This window comes from Plecotus auritus, assembly GCF_963455305.1.
Source record: "Plecotus auritus genome assembly, chromosome: 5".
Classification (NCBI taxonomy): Eukaryota; Metazoa; Chordata; class Mammalia; order Chiroptera; family Vespertilionidae; genus Plecotus; species Plecotus auritus.
In genome coordinates, this window is record NC_137776.1 from 186,273,457 (window position 1) to 186,290,753 (window position 17,297).

The 17,297-nt window shown below is 65.7% G+C and overlaps 1 protein-coding gene across 6 annotated transcripts in view; it reads right to left on the minus strand.

Annotated features, from left to right (window-relative positions):
- Positions 1 to 12,655: 12,655 nt before the first annotated feature.
- NACC2 (NACC family member 2) overlaps positions 12,656 to 17,297 on the minus strand; it is a 46,029-nt gene continuing 41,387 nt past the window's right edge. For all 6 annotated transcript variants that reach the window (XM_080670100.1, XM_080670099.1, XM_080670103.1 and 3 more), the window contains one exon: positions 12,656 to 17,161. In XM_080670100.1, coding sequence (XP_080526226.1) covers positions 16,653 to 17,161 — 509 coding nt within the window. In that variant the 3' untranslated portion in view covers positions 12,656 to 16,652. The remainder of the gene's footprint in view (positions 17,162 to 17,297) is intronic.

Below are 17,297 nucleotides of genomic sequence, written 5' to 3' on the forward strand. Positions count from 1 at the left end.
TCTCCACCGTCCCCTCTCCAGGACTCTCCATCGTCCCCTCTCCACCGTCCCCTCTCCAGGACTCTCCACCGTCCCCTCTCCACCATCCCCTCTCCAGGACTCTCCATCGTCCCCTCTCCACCGTCCCCTCTCCAGGACTCTCCATCGTCCCCTCTCCACCGTCCCCTCTCCAGGACTCTCCATCGTCCCCTCTCATCGTCCCCTCTCCAGGACTCTCCACCATCCCCTCTCCATCATCCCCTCTCCAGGACTCTCCATCGTCCCCTCTCCACCGTCCCCTCTCCAGGACTCTCCATCGTCCCCTCTCCACGGTCCCCTCTCCAGGACTCTCCACCGTCCCCTCTCCATCGTCCCCTCTCCATCGTCCCCTCTCCAGGACTCTCCATCGTCCCCTCTCCAGGACTCTCCATCGTCCCCTCTCCACCGTCCCCTCTCCAGGACTCTCCATCGTCCCCTCTCCACGGTCCCCTCTCCAGGACTCTCCACCGTCCCCTCTCCATCGTCCCCTCTCCATCGTCCCCTCTCCAGGACTCTCCATCGTCCCACACTGGCTCTGCCCACCAAGCACCCCTCCCACCTCCCCCAGCCCCGTCTTCACCTTCTTCCCGTCTGTGGTCTGACTCCTCCAGGGACCTCCCATGAGTGGGGTCCCACGGGATGGCCCTGTGTGATGGCTTCTTCCGCTCAGCGTGATGTCCGCACGTCACGCCTGGTGTGGTCTGTCCAGCTGTCCTTCCTGTTCAGGGCTGGGTAGCATTCCCTTGCGTGCAGAGGCCACATTTTGCTCACCTGTTCCCGTCAGCGGATTCGGGGGTGTTTGCGCATTTGGCTTTGTGACTCACGCTGTGGGCGTGGCTGTGTGATGTCTCCTCAAGACCCACTTTCAGTTCTCGGGGGGGTGTACTCAGAAGTGGGGCTGCTGGGTCCCACACCCATTCTATGTTCAATGTTTCGGGGACCGCCACACGCTCTCCACGGCGGCTGCCCATTTTCCCTCCCCCCCCATCGTGGCCCGAGGGCCCCCGTTTCCCCACATCCTCACTGACAGATGTTGTTTTCAGTGTGTTTGATGGTAACGTCCCAGGGGGTGTCCCATGGGGGTGTCCCCATCTTCTTTTTTTCTTTGTTAACCCTCACCCGAGGGTATTTTTCCATTGATTTTTTGAGAGCGTGGATGAGAGAGGGAAAGACAGAGAGAAACATCCATGTGAGGGAAACACATTGATGGGTTGCCTCCTGCACGTGCCCACCCAGGGCCTGGGCCGGGGAGGATCCTGCCACCGAGGTACGTGCCCTTGACCGGAATCGAACCCGGGACCCTGCAGGCCACAGGCTGGCGCTCTAGCCACTGAGCCACACCGGCTACGGCCCCATCTTCGTTTGCGCCCAGTGGTGTCGCCTTTTGTGTTTGTTCAGGGTGGGCAGGTGGGGGTGAGAGCCCACAGGTGTGGGTCTGAGTCCTCCCCCGGACGCTCGCCGGCCACACGACCGTGGGCTGCCAGGACGAGGAGGCGGAGGACGTCAGGAGAAGCCCAGGGAGACCACGAGAGCAGGATGGTGGAGAGGGGATGGTGGAGAGGGGATGGATGGAGAGGGGACGGTGGATGAGGAAGGGTGGCGAACTGAGGCGGCCTGGCACGGGGAGATCGCTCACACGGGTGGCTGACGAGGCCCTGAGACGGGCAGTGGCCCCCCATCTACCCGCCATCCCCCGGAGACAGCACTTGGGGCCCAGGAGCCGGGCCATCTGGGGGAGCAGAACCGTGGGGCGGCCGGTGGGAGTCGATGCGGCTACGTGGGAGGGAGGCGGCGGCCGGGCCCCGTCACCCGCCCCATCACCCGCCCGTCACCCGCCCCGTCACCCGCCCCGTCACCCGCCCCATCACCCGCCCCGTCACCCGCCCGTCACCCGCCCGCGCGAGGCCGTCCGAGCAGGCGATGACCTCATGCCCGTTCCCAGCTAATGGCCCCGAGATGCACCGAAGAGCTGATGTTTGGGCGCCTGACGCAGGAAGCCTCCGCACCGTTTCTGGGAACACGAGACATCTAAGCGACTTCCTTGCTGAATATTTCATGATTTACATTAATGGCTTTCTGGTGTTTTTCATAACAAAACTCTCCACATGATGACGGGTTAAAATGTGGTTATTCCGGCCACCCTCCCTCCGAAGGCCCGCCCCCCCGGAGCGCCAGGCCCTCGTGCCCCGCCGTCGCCGGCTCTCCTGCCCAGGCCTGTGGGACTCTCGTGTCCCAGATGAGGCCCCTCCTCCAAGACAGGTGTCACTCACCTGTGCATCGACGGGCCTGCACACCGCAGGGGCCCAGACACAGGGAGGTGGGGGGCAGGGCCTGGGGGCTGGAGCTGGAGCTGGAGCTGGGGGACCCACACAGGCTCGGCGTCCAGGCAGGAGGCCATGATTTCCCAAGGGCACATCTTACCTGACACCCCAGCAGAGCATGTAACTATGTAGATATTGTTCAATAGGTTTTTGTTGATTTCAGAGCGAGGAGGGGAGAGAGAAACATCAGTGATGAGAGAATCAGGGATCAGCTGCCTCCTGCACGCCCCCGCTGGGGATCGAGCCCACAGCCCGGGCCTGTGCCCTGACCGGGAATCGAACTGTGACCTCCTGGTTCCTAGGTCAACGCTCAGCCCCTGAGCCCTGCCGGCTTTCACTGACCACCTCACCCAGTCAGTCTCCAGGAGGGAGCCCACCCTTCAAGGAGGTGTGCACCCCCAGACACCACAGGGGGCTGGCCTGGACCCTCGGATCCACCCTGGCTGACCTTTGTCCACACATGGCGGTCGCTGGCTCAGCTCAGGCCCTGCTCTTCCAGCCACGGTCCCTCTCCAGGGCCTCAAGCCCCTGCCCGACCCCCTGGATCTGGAACCTGGCAGATTTCGGGCACCCAGGCTGCCTGGAGCCACCCCCCGCCCCGAGGGAGCATGTGCCTCAGCCCATCTTCCCTTCTCCTCGGGCTGAGAGTGCAGCCGGCTCACAGGAGCCCATCAGCCTGGAGCCAGGCGTTCGTCCCGTTTCGGGGGGAGGACGGAGGGTCCCTCCTGGTCCCATGGCCATGGCCATCGGGGAGTGGAGGCAGGGTGAGTGCCCAGGCCACTCGGCCCTCCTGCCCCCAGGGCATCCAGTCTCTGGGGCCACCTGGCCAGGTGGGGCGGGCCCTGGGGGAGCAGAGTGCAGGCAGTACTGGGCTGTGCCCCGCCATCTCTCACGTGGTCACCCCTCCCCGCTGGGGGACGAGACCGACTGATGGAAAACAGAGGCACAGAGATGGGGGTGACTGCCTGGCAGGCGGCTTCTAGAAATTAGCCGGCTCCCCCTTCCACCCCCCACCAGCAAGACCAGAACGTTCAGGGAGGGGCGGGGTTCTGAGGGGCCCCCTCATCCAGCCGATTCTGCCCTGCAGGGACCTCCCCGGGCCAGGGGACTCAGGTGGGGGCTGCTGGGGAGCTCACAGCCTCCCCTCCCCGCCCGCGTGCCCATCCCCCAGCCTGGCATCGCTGGACCGGCCCTGGGCCTGGCACAGGCCCCGCATTCAGATCGGGCCCCTGCCAAGGAGGTGGTGGGAACACGGCGTTCCCTGGTGCCCGGCCAGACGGCCACCACCCCCTCCTCCTCCCAGGGCACTTGCAGCCGCAGCAGCTGGTTCGCGGGCACTGCCCCCCCAGACACACACTGTCCCAGCCCCGGCCCTCGACCTCTGGCTGGCTGGAGGCGAAGGAAGCCATGAAGACGGGTCCCGCCCACCCTGAGGCTGGCCTGCCAGGCGGGACTGGGCCGTGGTCACCCCTCCAACCTCGGTCCAGCCCGGCCCTGGCCTCAGGCCTGACTCGGGTTTGATGCTGGCTCTGCCCCCTCTCCGCCTCTCGGGGGACACCTGTCCCTTTGGGTGTCCAGGGCCGAGCTCAGTGTGTGGCTGTCCCCTGGCATGCCCCGTGGCTGCTCACCAGCACAGGGAGCTGGTGGCACCCTCCCACCTCCTCACTCGGACACAGGGCCTTCCCCAGGCCCCTCCTCAGGAGGCCTCTCCGATGGCCCCTTCAGCACCTCCCGGCCGAGCTGTGCCCTTGCAGGGCCTGGGGGTCGGAGCCAGGCCTGAAGGTGACGTGAGACATGGCTGGGGCTTGTCCAAGGCCAGACTCGCCTGGCAGGGTGGTTTCCGACCCAAGGCTTGCATGGGCCCTGGACACGGGGTCAGTGGGTCCCCCTCTGCAGGGAGGGTCAGGGGTGGGGTTTGGGGAGCCCCTGCCTGAGCGGCTCTGCGGGGAGGGCCTTGTCATCCCCAGGGCAGGCTGGGAGGAGGGGGTGGTGGCCTGGACAGGAAGGGGCCCGGCGCTGGAGGGAACGGCGGATGCTGTCTCGGCAGCGGAGTATGAACCGTGGTGCGGGAATCAGTCACGACCTCCTGCCCCCCCCCCCCCCACTGCGCTGACGGCCGCCTTGGGGTGTCCCAGAGCCATCGGAACCCCAGACCAGCCACCCGCCCCTCACAGGCAGCCGGGGAGCCGGGGAGCCGCTGTCTACACCCCCAGGGCCACCAGGACGGGTCCCACACTGTGCGTCCTCGGGACCTGGCGAGGAACCTGGCCGCCCCGTGGACGGAGCCCAGTGCGGCCCACTTTATCCCCCGAGTGCCGCGGACGACTCGGGATTGATAACAATATTTAATACAGAATCAGGATGGTTTGTCTGTAATGCAAAGAGAACCACGTTGCCTGTATGTTTATTACTGGAACATCGGGAGCGGGAAGAAGCAATGATATAAGCTACTGTATAAATGACAAAAACACCCATTTGGGTCCCACGCTCCGCAATGAGATCTCGCTCGACCCCATAAACATAATCTATGCGCCCGCCTCGCGCTAACTCCGGAGCGGCTGCTGGAGTTTAATATCGCCCGCGCGCAGCAGCGCGGGGAAGTGATTAAATAAGAAATAAATTCGGCTGTCATTGCATTTAAAATCAAATCAAGGGCCATTTGTTACCCCAAATGAACCGGCTCCCCGGCCCTGCCCGTAAGTAGGCTGCTGTTTGCCGAACCATTTAGAAATGTATATATAGTCAGCTCGGCGCATAATGGCTTGTACCATAATATCATCTTTATGGGGCTGAGCGTGGAGCTGCCGGGGGTGGGGGTGGGGAGGGGGGAGCCCATGAACACACATGGCTTTTTAATTTAAAGTTATAGGTGTGAGGCTGGGGCCCTGTCTCAGCTCCAGGGGATCCTCGCTGGTGGAGGCCATAGAAGATATGGGGGTCGCTTGCTGCACCCCCTGTGGCCTCCCTGCCTGCCCTGGAGGGAGGAGGGCCACGGGAGTGTGCCTGGCCCCTGAGCCACCCTGCTGGGCGGGAGTGACCTGGGCCTGGGAAACAGGCCCTGGGCGGGGGTGGGGGACAGACCCCGCAGTGGGCTGTAGGCTGACCTCGAGGTGGAAGGGAGTGAGACAAGAGGGGCAAAGAGCCCCCGGCCGGTGAGGTTTCCCCACTTGGAGTTGATTTAGTGTCTCCAGGCTTCGGCGGAGGGGGGGGGCGGGTTACCCCAAGCCTGGCGGCTGAGGAGCAGACTGGGCCTGGAGGAGGCAGACGGACGGACAGGGACGGAGGAGCCAGGATCCAGGTCCTCTGGTCCTATGGTCCCAGGATGGCCGTTCATAGCCGCTTCCCCGATGCTCAGGGGCCTCCTGGGAAGGCGGACACCAGCCCTCCCAACAAAAGTGGGTGAACAGCCCTGGCTGGTGTGGCTCAGTGGACAGAGCATCGGCCTGCGGACTGAAGGGTCCCGGGTTCGATTCCCGGTCAGGGCACGTGCCCGGGTTGTGGGTTCGATCCCCGGTGTGGGGCGTGTAGGAGCGGCTGAGCAATGTGCTCCCTCATCATCGGTGTTTCTCTCTCTCTCCCGCTCTCCCTTCCTCTCTATCAATAAAAATACATATTTTTAAAAACAAACCTTTAAAAGGGGTTGAACAGGGTTGAGCATTTCAAGGGGCCAAGGCCCAGCAGAGGCACTAGCCCAGTGCCTGCCTCCAAGCCAGGACCTGAGAGAGGACCCAGGAGAGGCCCACGGAGCGCTCCCTGCACCAGGGCGGCCCCTCGCCCAGGTCCCTGTCCCCCACCCGCACCCCCGAGCCCCGGGCTGTCCTCTTCATCAGGGCCTGTGTCTGAGTCCTCACCTCAAAGCCTCTGACCTCTGACCCCGGCCCCAGACAGCCCTGCCTTCTGCCCCACCCAAGACCCGGCCTCGCCTTCCACTGGGACCTCCCCCGCGTCTGCTGGACACGCGGTCCCAGGAGGTCTGCGCCGTCCACACCGCCCCGTCCCTCCCCAGCCTGGACACCGTGCGCCCCGAGCTCAGGCCCCGTCCCTGCCGGACTGGATGCCCGGTGAGCCCCTGTGCTGGGCCAGCCCACAGTGGCCGTGAGCGTCTGGGCGGTGTTTGCCGTGGAGGTAATGCCGCACCTGTCGGGGGCCTGCCACGCTTCGTGAGCGATGGGAACGTGGGAGTCAGCGCTCACCTTCGGAAGCCCTAGCTGCTCCTGAAGGAAACGGGCGAATAGCCATAACTTTACAGCCAACTCTGCTCAGAGATTTCGTTTGACCAAATGCCCTGCGTTAGCTCCTTATTTCCCATTGTCCCCTCCCTCGCAAAGATCTCTCCTGTGCACGTTCTGACCCTAACGTTTTAAATGCTCCAAAAAAGGGAGTGTCCTCTCCCCGGGCGCTACCTGCCGACGGCCGCGCAGCCGCGACCCACCACCCTGAACAGCTCCTGCCCGGCGTGGAGCCAGGGACCGTGGGCCCAGTGGGCTCAGACCCCTGCAGGCCTCGGCAGCTCTGTCCTCTGTCCCCCCAGGAGGCAGGGGAGGGGGCAGGGCATCCCCCCTTTTCTGTGGGTGGAGAAACTGAGGCCCACGGGGTTCCTGGCGGAAGAACCAAGACTAAACCGGCCCAGAGATGCCCCTGGTAGGGCTCTTCCCCAACCCTGAGAGCAGCCAGGGATCGAATGTGCCACGTGCATGTGTGTGCATGTGTGTGCATGTGTGCATGTGTGCGCATGTGTGGGAGGGCACAGCACCAGGAACCATCCACATTGTGTCACTGAGCCCTGAGCCTGAGCCCAGCCCAGGGTCCAGGCTGCCCCCACCTGCCTGGCAGCCCCCACAACCCAGATAGGTCAGGGGTCACCTCCCAGCCCTTGGGTGTCTGCAAAGAAGGCCAGGCAGGGGTCTCGCAGGCCCAGCAGGGAGCCGCCCCTCTCGGCCCCCCCCTCAGGCCCCCCTCTCGGGCCCCCCTCTCAGGCCCCCCCTCAGGCCCCCCTCTCAGGCCCCCCTCTCGGGCCCCCCCCCCCTCGGGCCCCCCCTGAAGCAGGTTGAGTTTCTTGCCAGAGAACAAATCACTCTCTGACAATAATCGGGAAGAGACACTTAATTATGAGGCCAGGAGTCCAGACGGCACAATTGTCAGTTTTAAGTTGTGCAGCCCAGCCCTGAAGGCCAAGCCGGGGAGCAGCCTAGAGGTGGGGGTTCCAGGCACCAGGCCTGGGGCTCCCAGTGGGGATGGGGGTGGAGGCCAAACCTCCCCCTCCTCCAGCCAAGGGCCTGGGAGACAGGGGCAGAGCCTGCTGTGGTCAGGGCTGCAGGGGAGCGGGCTGAACTCTGGGCCCCCCGGGCCTGCCCCGACCCAGGCCCCAGGGTCTGACGGGGTCGGACTGAGCCAGGACCTCATGCCCAAGGGGCCAACCCGTGGTGCTGATGCCCTTCCTGAAGGGACTTGTGACCCCCAACGGCCACCAGGGGCCAGGACCCCAGGGCCGACTGGGGCTGGGTGGCGTTTCGGGCACAGTCCTGTGCTGACCTCGGGAGGTGGCCTGGCCCCCAGGCTGAGACACTGCTCCCTCCTGGGGCCCCTCAGTGCTCCCCAGTGCTCCAGCTCCTCAATGCTCCCCAGTGCTCCAGCTCCTCAGTGCTCCCTCCTGGGCCCCTCAGTGCTCCCCAATGCTCCAGCTCCTCAATGCTCCCCAATGCTCCAGCTCCTTAGTGCTCCCTCCTGGGCCCCCTCAGTGCTCCCCAATGCTCCAGCTCCTCAGTGCTCCCCAATGCTCCAGCTCCTCAGTGCTCCCCAATGCTCCAGCTCCTCAGTGCTCCCTCCTGGGGCCCCTTAGTGCTCCCCAGTGCTCCAGCCACTGGGTCTGTGGTTCCTCCAAAGCCGCCCGCCAGCGCCGAGGGGGTGGGAGGGGGTCCCCATCCCTCCTGGTTGCCTAGGGCCCTGGGTGCTGCAGAGTCCTGGGGGGCGAGAGGCTGGGACAGGCGGGGGCGTGTGGGGACAGCCCTCCCAGCCGCTCGGGGGAGGCCTCAAGGAGCCTGCGCCAGCTCGGCAGCTTGTGCGGGGCCTGGGAGCCAAGCTGGTGGAGGCACTTGGCAGGCGGCGGCGGCGGGAGCGGGAAGGGGTGTTTGCCGACTGTGGGCGACAGCTTCCCCGGCTGAAACCCGTCAAACAGAAGTGAGCAGAGAAGAGAGCAGCGCTCCTCCTCCCCCGCCCCCTGGCCTGGGGCGCCCTCCCCGCCCTCCCCACCTCTGGGATGGTCAGCGCGTGGGCCCTGGGACAGGTCAGGGGTCGCCGTGGACCCCTCTGAGGGGTTTCTTCTCAGCCCGCCCTCCCAGGCGGCTGCCAGGCTGGGCTGCGCGGGCACCCTCGCCTGTGAAGACATGTGGGCAAACGCTTCTTGGCCCCGTGTCTGCCTGGCACTGCTCTCTATGGAAGCCCCCCACACTGTACGGTGGGTGCCCGCTGCCCGCCTCTCCCACCGAGGGGATGGCCGGTGCCTCCTCTCCCTGAGTGGGCGCACAGTGTGTGTGCAAGCTCGGCCCCCCCCGCCCCCGCCCCCTGTGGGAGTACAGCGAGGGGCACCTCAGGGAGAACTCAGAGGCTCCAAGGGGCTGGAGGGGGGTGGCACAGTGTGGGTGGGGGATGGAGGGGCAGCGGAGGGAGAGAAAGAACCTCGTGTCCTGATCCACCAGCTGGGCCAGCAGCGGGACTGGAGGAGGCCTTGGCCTGGGCCAGGATGGCCCATGTGGGGCCCCACCAGGAGCTGCTGTGCGCCCTGCGGTGAGGGCCCCGGACACGCAAGGTCCCACCGGGCGGGCAGCCTGAGGGCGGTGCTGAGCTGGAGCGTCCACCTCGCCCCCTGAGCACGCACACGACAGCCAGGAACGCGGTGGGGGATTGGACCGCACACGTGAGGAGTGATTGGTGGGCCCCTGATTTCCATACAGTAACTGTCTTATTAAATCTAAATTTAATGTGCGTTTAGAATCCTTAATTTAAAGTGTTACTGCACCCACCATCTGCTCCGCTCTCGGAACACAAATGCGCGGAGCACGTGACTCAGCAGCGCAGGAGACGAGGCCCCGGGGCGACGCCCACAGCTGTCCTCCGGGGCTGCACCAGCCCCGAGCCGGGAGGAGGCCGAGGAGAGAGGGGCCCTCTCCGGCCAGCGCTGAGCGGTGCTGGCTCCAGGGCCCCGTCCTTGCCCAGACGTCCTTCAGTGCCCACCCGGGGCCCTTGCAGGACGCCTTTCCTTGACCCCTGACCATAGCCCAGGGCTCTTCCCGCACTCCACACGGCCAGGTTGCCCCACACATCATCACCGGGCCTGTGGGCCCCCCAACACTCCACCCTGGGCCACGGACGCAGAGCCAGGGGACAGCAACTCGGCTTCTCCTGCAGGTGCCAGGCCCACCCAGGGAGGCCTTCCCACCCCAGGGCCCGGCCCAGGCTCTGCCGGAGGGACCAGGGGGAGGAGGCAGCAGAGAGCAGAGCCAGCCTCTGTGTGCAGGTGAGGCCTGAGGGTCCAGACTCACCACATTCCTGCTCCCAGCGCGGAGGACGGAGGACTTTATCCTCCTCCCTGCAGCGTCGAGGTGGGATTTGCTGCTCCATTCGTAGAAGAGGAGACTGGGTTCAGAGTGGCCCAGGGTCTCCCCTTCACAGGGCTTGTCTCCACCCCCTCCTTAACTCTCGAGTCATTGGCTGCGGCTGCGGCCCCAGCTTTCCTAGATTCTCGGTACCGAACCACCTGCCGAGTGTTGGCCGCCAGAGCAGAGCCCACCTGGCCCGCATTCGCCGGCTGTGCACCTCGCACCAGGCCCCCAAACCCCAAGGGGCAGCACCCGTATGACCCCATTCTATGGAGGAGGAAACTGAGGCCCAGAGGAGCTCAGCGTGCACCAAGGCCTCGCAGGGAAGAATGGCAGAGTCCGCTTCACCACCCCCCACACCCCGAGGGGTGCTCTGTGGGTGGCCTGGCCCCTCCCTCCTCGAGCCCCGCCTCCCGGGAGCCCCCCCCCCGCCCCCCCCGCAGGCATCGCCTCAGAAAGCTTCCCGTGTTGTGTTCTGAGGAGCGGCTTCTGCCGGGATCCGCCCGGTTCTCAGGGTGATGACGGCTCTCTGATCAGATTGGTTTCCATTCCAGCGAGGCCTGAGCCGCCTCTGTTCCAGGAAGACCCTGTGAGCCCAGAGCCGAGGGCACCGTGGGCCTCCCTGCCCACCGAAGGCAGCGGGACGGCGAGCTCTCGTCCTGATCCCGTCCGTACCCACTGGGGGGCCTCAGCAGGGCCTGGGGCGCCGGCTCATCTGTCCGTGCGTTTGGGCAGCAGGTCGCTGAGGTCTGCTTTGCCCAGCCAGCCGCCTGGCAGCGACCTGCTCTGCTCAGAGCCCTCCACCCCATGTGGGCATCGGCAGGGGTCCCGCCTTGGAGCCCCACTTTGGACCCAGAGCAGGGCAGTCATTCCCCTGGGGTGGACGGTGGAGAGACAGGCCCAGCACCTGCACCCGCTCCTCTCTGCAGCCCCAGGACCCTGCATCCCGGCCCTGAGCCCGAAGGACCCCTATCGGCCCCCGCAGTGCCTCCGGATTGGGGGTCCCCATCCCGCCTCCCTGTCCCGCCCTGGCCCATGGCCCTACGGTGGAGAGCAGGGCCTTCATTTTCACTTCACGAGGCGGGCGAAGAGGGGGGCGGCCACGCCAAGGCCCGGAGGGAGGACAAAGGGCTCTGGGTCCTGCTGACTCAGCACCCTCCTCCCAGAGCAGCACAAAGGGCTGGGGGAGGGGAGGCTGGGGCTCGAGGACGAGGGCCAGGGCAGGTTCTGATGCTTCAGCCAGTGTCTTCGGGGGCTGCAGGGGCGGAGAGGCCGCTGACGCACGGGCGGAGGGCTTGGAGCACGGGGCAGGGGCCGCTCTGCTCCCAGACCCAGGAGGCCTGGGTTCTACCCAAGACACCCTCATATACCTGCCCCCCCACCCACACACACCATGGGCCTCAGCTGGCCTGGCCGCAGAGGGCCGAGCTGGCCTGATGGGGGACTTGTGGGAGGGCTTCGGGCCCCTCCTGATTGTCCATGGCCCGGAGGCTGGTGTCTCCACTGGCCCAGGTGGGTGACCCGGAACCCACCCCGCCCACCGGCTTCGAGGCCTGAGGGGAGGGGCTTGCACCCGGCTGAGTGGATGTGGGGGGAGTTGGGCGGGGTGGGGACAGGCCCCTGGGGGAGGGGTGGCTCAGGACAGCCCAGACCAGCACCCGTTGATGCCGAGTCCCCAGCGAGGGCCCTTCTCCTGACCATGTCCATCCCCTTTTGACCTGTGCCTGCTCCCTGCGCCCAGGGGACCCCAGTTCGCAGACCGGGTGCTACAAGGCTCGAGAAAGCGGGGGAGACCAGGTGGGGGTGGCCCCTCTGGACCAGACCCTCCCGGGACAGAGGGAGTGAGGCCCCGCCGGCAGGTGTCCACTGAGGAGGCAAACGCAGGGCCAGCGACCACACCCACCGATCGCTCCGATGCCAGGCCTGGCCGCTGGGGCCCTGGCGGGGGAGCTCAGGCAGGCCCCGTGGCTCCAGCAGAGAAGAGGGGCCAGGCCTGAACCCCAGGACCCCACCCGCCTGCAGGGGGACACTTCCTGGGCAGCTGGGAGGCGGAGCCCGTGCCTGGCTCCAGGACTCCCAGGGCCAGGTGACCTGCTCGCCCACCTGCAGTTCCCCCTCAGTCCACCGGGGGCAGGCCGGACCCAGCAGGAGGTTGGGCATGGGAGGCAGGCAGGCAGGTGAGCTGGGTGAGGTGGCTCTCCCAGGTTGCACACAAGAAGGAAATGAGCCCTGGCCAGTGTGGCTCAGTGGATAGAGCATCAGCCTGCGGACCGAAGGGTCCTGGGTTCGGTTCCGGTCAAGGGCACGCACCTCGGTTGCAGGCTCCTCCCCGGCCCGGGCCCTGGTGGGGGCGCGTGCAGGAGGCAATCGATGTGTTTCTCTCGGTCTCTCCCTCTGGCTTCCACTCTCCCTAAAAGTCAATGGGAAATACCCTCGGGGGAGGATTTAGCAAAAGGAAGACAAGGAAGCCCTCAGCCAGGCCCGTGACCCCAGGCCATCCTGCCCAGCAGCCCCTTCCCTCAGGAGACATTGTGGGGGGAGGGAGGGGGCCAGGTGTGGGCAGTGGGCAGCGAGCCTCCCGCCCCCCCCGCCCGACCCCGGGCTCCTGGGTCCTGAGGGCAGCCCAGGACAGCTGGTCACTCTGCCCCTAACAGCCCAGCTCCCTCCCTGGCTTCTCAATGCCCCCCCTCCACCCTCCCGTCCAAGCAAAGCCCAGTCCACGCGGGTTTGAACTGACTTTATTATTCTGTAAATGTGAACTTTACAAAGCACTTTACAACGACCGGTCATGTCCTTCTGTCTGTCTGTGACGGACATCCACTCTACGGAGTGGCTCTGAGCACGCCGGGAGCCTGCTGTGTGGTCGCCGGCGGGCGTTTCTGTGGGCTGAGTTATTGGTACAGCGTCAGCCGCGGCTAAGAAGAGACAGCCCGGAGCCTGGTGCAGCAAGAACCAAGGTCTCCTCCTTCTTAAAGAAAAGCAAAAAAAAAAAAAAAAAAGAAAGAAAAAAAAAGCGAGGGTCTGAGGCCGAGGCGAACGCAGTGGTGCATGCGTGGAGCCGACCTCCTCCAGCACAGGCGTGCGTTTGGTTTATTGGTTGGTAACAGTCGAGAGCTGCAGCGTCCCACACCCCACACCAGCCTCACACCCGCCGGCTCCTGTGAAAAGTCCGGAGGATGAAGGGTCTGTTTGCTCCCAGTGTCATCCAAAGGTTCAAGTCAAAAATATTTGTACGACTTCACACTTAGCTCTTTTTTTTCTTGTCTGCTAAAAATAGTATTGCGAGTTTTGGCTTCTGTGGACATAAAAATTACAGTCATGTGCAAAACGCGAACAAGGAAGCGAATGATCAGAATTTGAGCAGGTGGTCCGATCCGAATCTTTAGATTCTGCGTAATTTTCCTTTTCGGGTTTTTTTCCCCCAAAGAAACACAACAAACAAACAACAAACAACCCAAACCCTTTGTCACATTAGAAACAGCTCGCACTAGCCCTCACGGTCTCGGTGCCCGGGTGCCGCGTGGGGGTGCCGCGTGGAGCCGGCCGGTGCCGCGTCCGGCAGCGGCAGTTAAAGCTCAGGGCACCTGTGCGCCCCGTTCTGCGGGGGTTACTGCGGCCGAGGCAACGGGCTTTCTCCGAGTTTTCAGGCGGTTTGTGGGTCATCGGCCTTTTCCCACGGCAAGATATTGCCACAAAAATCACCCGTCGAAGGGGAATCTGAGCAGCCACGGCCGGGGAGGCCGGCCCTGGACCAGTCCTACCACCGAGGGGGACAGGCCAGGGCCGCACCCCAGAGTCCCTCACTAGGGACCCCAGCCTCCCCACCCGTCTTCCTCCCAGCTCTCAACACAAACACAGAATGAACTTTCCTGGAGGAGAAGCACACGAGGCTCAGGAGCCCTGCCCGGGTCACCCACCTGCAGGGTCACCCACCTGCAGGGTCAGCCACCCGGGGGGCCGGGAAGGGCCGCAGGCTCGCCCCGAGGGCTCTCCCGGCCTTGCGTCCGCAGCTGCGTCCGGTCAGGGCACATAAGACAACAGGATCCAATGCACAGTTAGTGACCACAGAGAACTCTGGCCGAGGCCAGACACAGTGCAGAAAACAAGACAGAATTCAAGTACCGAGGCAGCCGGCCCGTGGCCGGGCGGGCCCTGCCGTGCTCACAGTATCCGTCCCATCGCCGGCCCCGCCTGTGGGACCGAGGGACCCTTGCACTCCACCACCCCAGCCGCCTCCCGCGGGAGGGTGGGGCGCGGCCGGACCCCGGGCCCGTGGCCGCCGCGTCAGCTACACACATCGGTGCCGGCTCCTCCCCGAGGCGCCGCTAGGCCTCACTGTGACAGATGTGCGGTGGGTGCGTGTCGCTAACAGTCAAGCTCAGGGGGGGAAGGCGCAGCTTCTCACAGATACTGAGTGGCTTGTCTCTCGTCTACAGGGTGTGGGGTCAGGGTGGGCCGACAGGACAGGAATGAGTCGTCGTGTAAACAGAGGCGGGAGGCGGGTAAGGGAGAGGGGAGGTGGTAAGGCACTCTGGAAGGCCCCGCCGCCCCCAGGAAGCTCGGGCGGGCGCCAGCACAGACAATCATCAGCCACGCCCGCCGGCCAACGCGCTGGAGCCACGCCCACACGGGACACTTAGTGCAAAACACTGGCCTGGCCCGCCGGGGCCGGGAGAGCTCAGACCATTCACATTGAACGATTCAAGTTTCACCTGCGCTTGGCCTTCCTCACCCGGAACCACAAAGCAGACGGCGATGGTCAACAATTCAGGGGCAGAGGTCACGGGACATTGTGCTGGCCTGAGCCGCGGCCAGGCCTTCTCTGTGCGGCCACCGCCGGCCGGGGCACCCTCCCTTCCTGGCCCTGGGCGGGCGCCGTGCCCACTTTGGGGTGGAGGAGAGAGAGGGAGACAGAGTGAGCCCTCTGTCCGCAGCCGGGACAGGGGGGCCCGAGGGTCCCCAGGGAGCGTCAAATTAAAGTGCAAATTTGGGTGGGGGAGCAAATCAAGGAAAACTCCAGCGGGGAGATGGGGGGAGTCAGCCTCACCCACCACCACCTACAGGGCCCTGAGTCCACCTGAGGGTGCTGAGGGCACGGCCCCCTCTCACTTCCAGGAGGACCCAAGTCTGGTCCCTCATGGGCTGTGGGGGGGCGGGGGGGTGCTGAGGCCAGGGGGCTGGTCTGAAGCCCCCAGAGACGCAGCCCCTTCAGGCGCAGGACCCCGGGCAGGGACAGCGGTGGAGGGACTGAGCTCAGCTCCAGGTGGCTGCCCACCCGGGGTCCCATCCCCCAGATCCCCACCCCTTCCGGAAGCTGTCAGATCTCTCTGGAGGCCAGGCACACGTGTGGCGGGGCTGGGGGGTGGGGGGCAGGAGGCTCCGTGCAGCCCGGGAAGGAGCCCCCCACCCCCGCCCCAGGCTGCCCCACCTTGGGACCCCCTGTGGCCCGGCACTGGGGGGCTCGGCTTTGTGGGTCCTGAGTCACACACGGGTGGAGGGCTGGGGAGGCGGAGCCGGGACGGGGGAGGAAGGCAGCCCTGGACAAGGACGGGACGGCGAGCTGCGGCAGGAGCCCTGTTCCTTCCCCACAAAACCAGCAGCTGAACTGCGGAGGGAGCATTGCAGCCTCAGGCACACCGGCTCCGGGGCCCCTCCTCGCCGCCCTCCCCGTGCCTTCTGAGCCTCCGCACCTGCTGCCCCGGGCGCCCTGCCACCTGCCCGGCTCGGGCCCCTGCTCACTGCCCACCCCCCGCAGCCTCAGCGTGGGGCACCTCCACGGGTCAGAGCACAGCACGGGGGCCCCACTCTGCCCCAGCCTGGCTCCTGCCTCACCAAGCAGGCCCCCCATCTGCAGGCTGGCCCCTGAGTGGCCTCCCCCTCAGCACACACTCTGGCTGCCTGTCCGGGGGCCGCCTGCCCCCTACAGGTGAGTAAACCCTGGCGTGGGGGGGCGGGCACGGTGTACAGAGGACCCGCCCTCAAGCCACAGTGGACGGGGACAGGGACACCCCGTCCTCCCTCACTGTTTGCTCTTTTGGGTCTGAAAGTTTCCAAGTCGGGTATGGAAGAGCTGAATTCAGACCCAAACACACACACACACACACAGAATCCTAACAAGGCCGAGGGCCGGGCACCCGGGGGGCGGCCCTGCCCCACAGGCCAGCGGGCAGCGGGCCGGAGCCAGGGGGACCCAGGTGTGAGGGGGTGAGGGGGGCTGTGGGGCCGGAGCCCAGGTCCATCCAGGAGCCCTTTCTCCTCTCCCGGGACAGCAAGGCCCATCACGGCTCGTCACCTTCCCACACGCACACGGACCAGGCCGGCCTGACCCCGTTGCAGGAAGAAGGACACACCAGGGGTTCGGCCACAGAGGGGCGGGCGGGGTCCCTGGCTTCGACCTGGCAGAGGGGCAGGAAGGGGTGGGGGCTCGGGCAGGGCCTGGCACCGCGGCCCAGGGCCTGGTTCCGTCCAAGAAGGGGGTGAAGCTACACGTGGAGACCGACCTTGAGTATCAAGGGGCCGGGCCGTTCAGGGCGGCAGCCAGGCCTACTTGTTTACAGTGTCCCGAATGCATTGTCTCCTTCATGAACCTTAAATACAAGCAGAATAAAAATCACATTGTTTTCAGGCAACAGCCGTTCAGTAGGTGAGTGGCTCGATCACATTTGTTTGTATTAGTAACGCATGCAAGCAGCTAGTACCGTCCCTGGCGCCCGGCGCTCTACAGAGTCCCCGCGTAGACGCCGTCTGGCCTCCGGGCCGCTGGCGTCGGGGGCCGGGAGCCGGGGCCGCCCTGCTCGAAGGGCTGCGGGGGGCTCTGGCCGTCGGGGGGCAGCGGCTCGGGCGCGGCCACCTCCTGGATGACGGAGCCGGCCCCCTCGGCCTCCTCTCCGGCCTCGAAGGGGGGGTTGGCGGGGGCGCCCAGGTCGACGACGTTCACGGCGTCAGTTCTCAGGGCCACGATGGCGGCCGCATCGCCCCGCCGCTCGGCGTACAGCCGCTGCTCGAACACCTGCGCGGCGGCCGCAGCGGCCGGGAACTCGGGGTCCAGGGCCACGCCGGCGGCCGAGGAGCCCATGACCGTGCGGTACATCTCCACGCCCTCGGGGAGCATGGACTTGATCTTGGGCAGCCAGCGCTTCCGGACTCGGCGGGCGTTGGTGCACATGTCGGCCGCGATCACGTTCATCTCGCTCTCCTTGAAGCTGGGCGCGAAGTTCTGGCAGTACACTGGAGAGACGGGGGACAGTGTGAGGGGCTGGCAGTATACTGGGGGGATGGGGATGGTGAGGGGCTGGCAGTACAATGGAGGGACGGGGACGGTGTGAGGGGCTGACAGTACACTGGAGGGACGGGGACGGTGTGA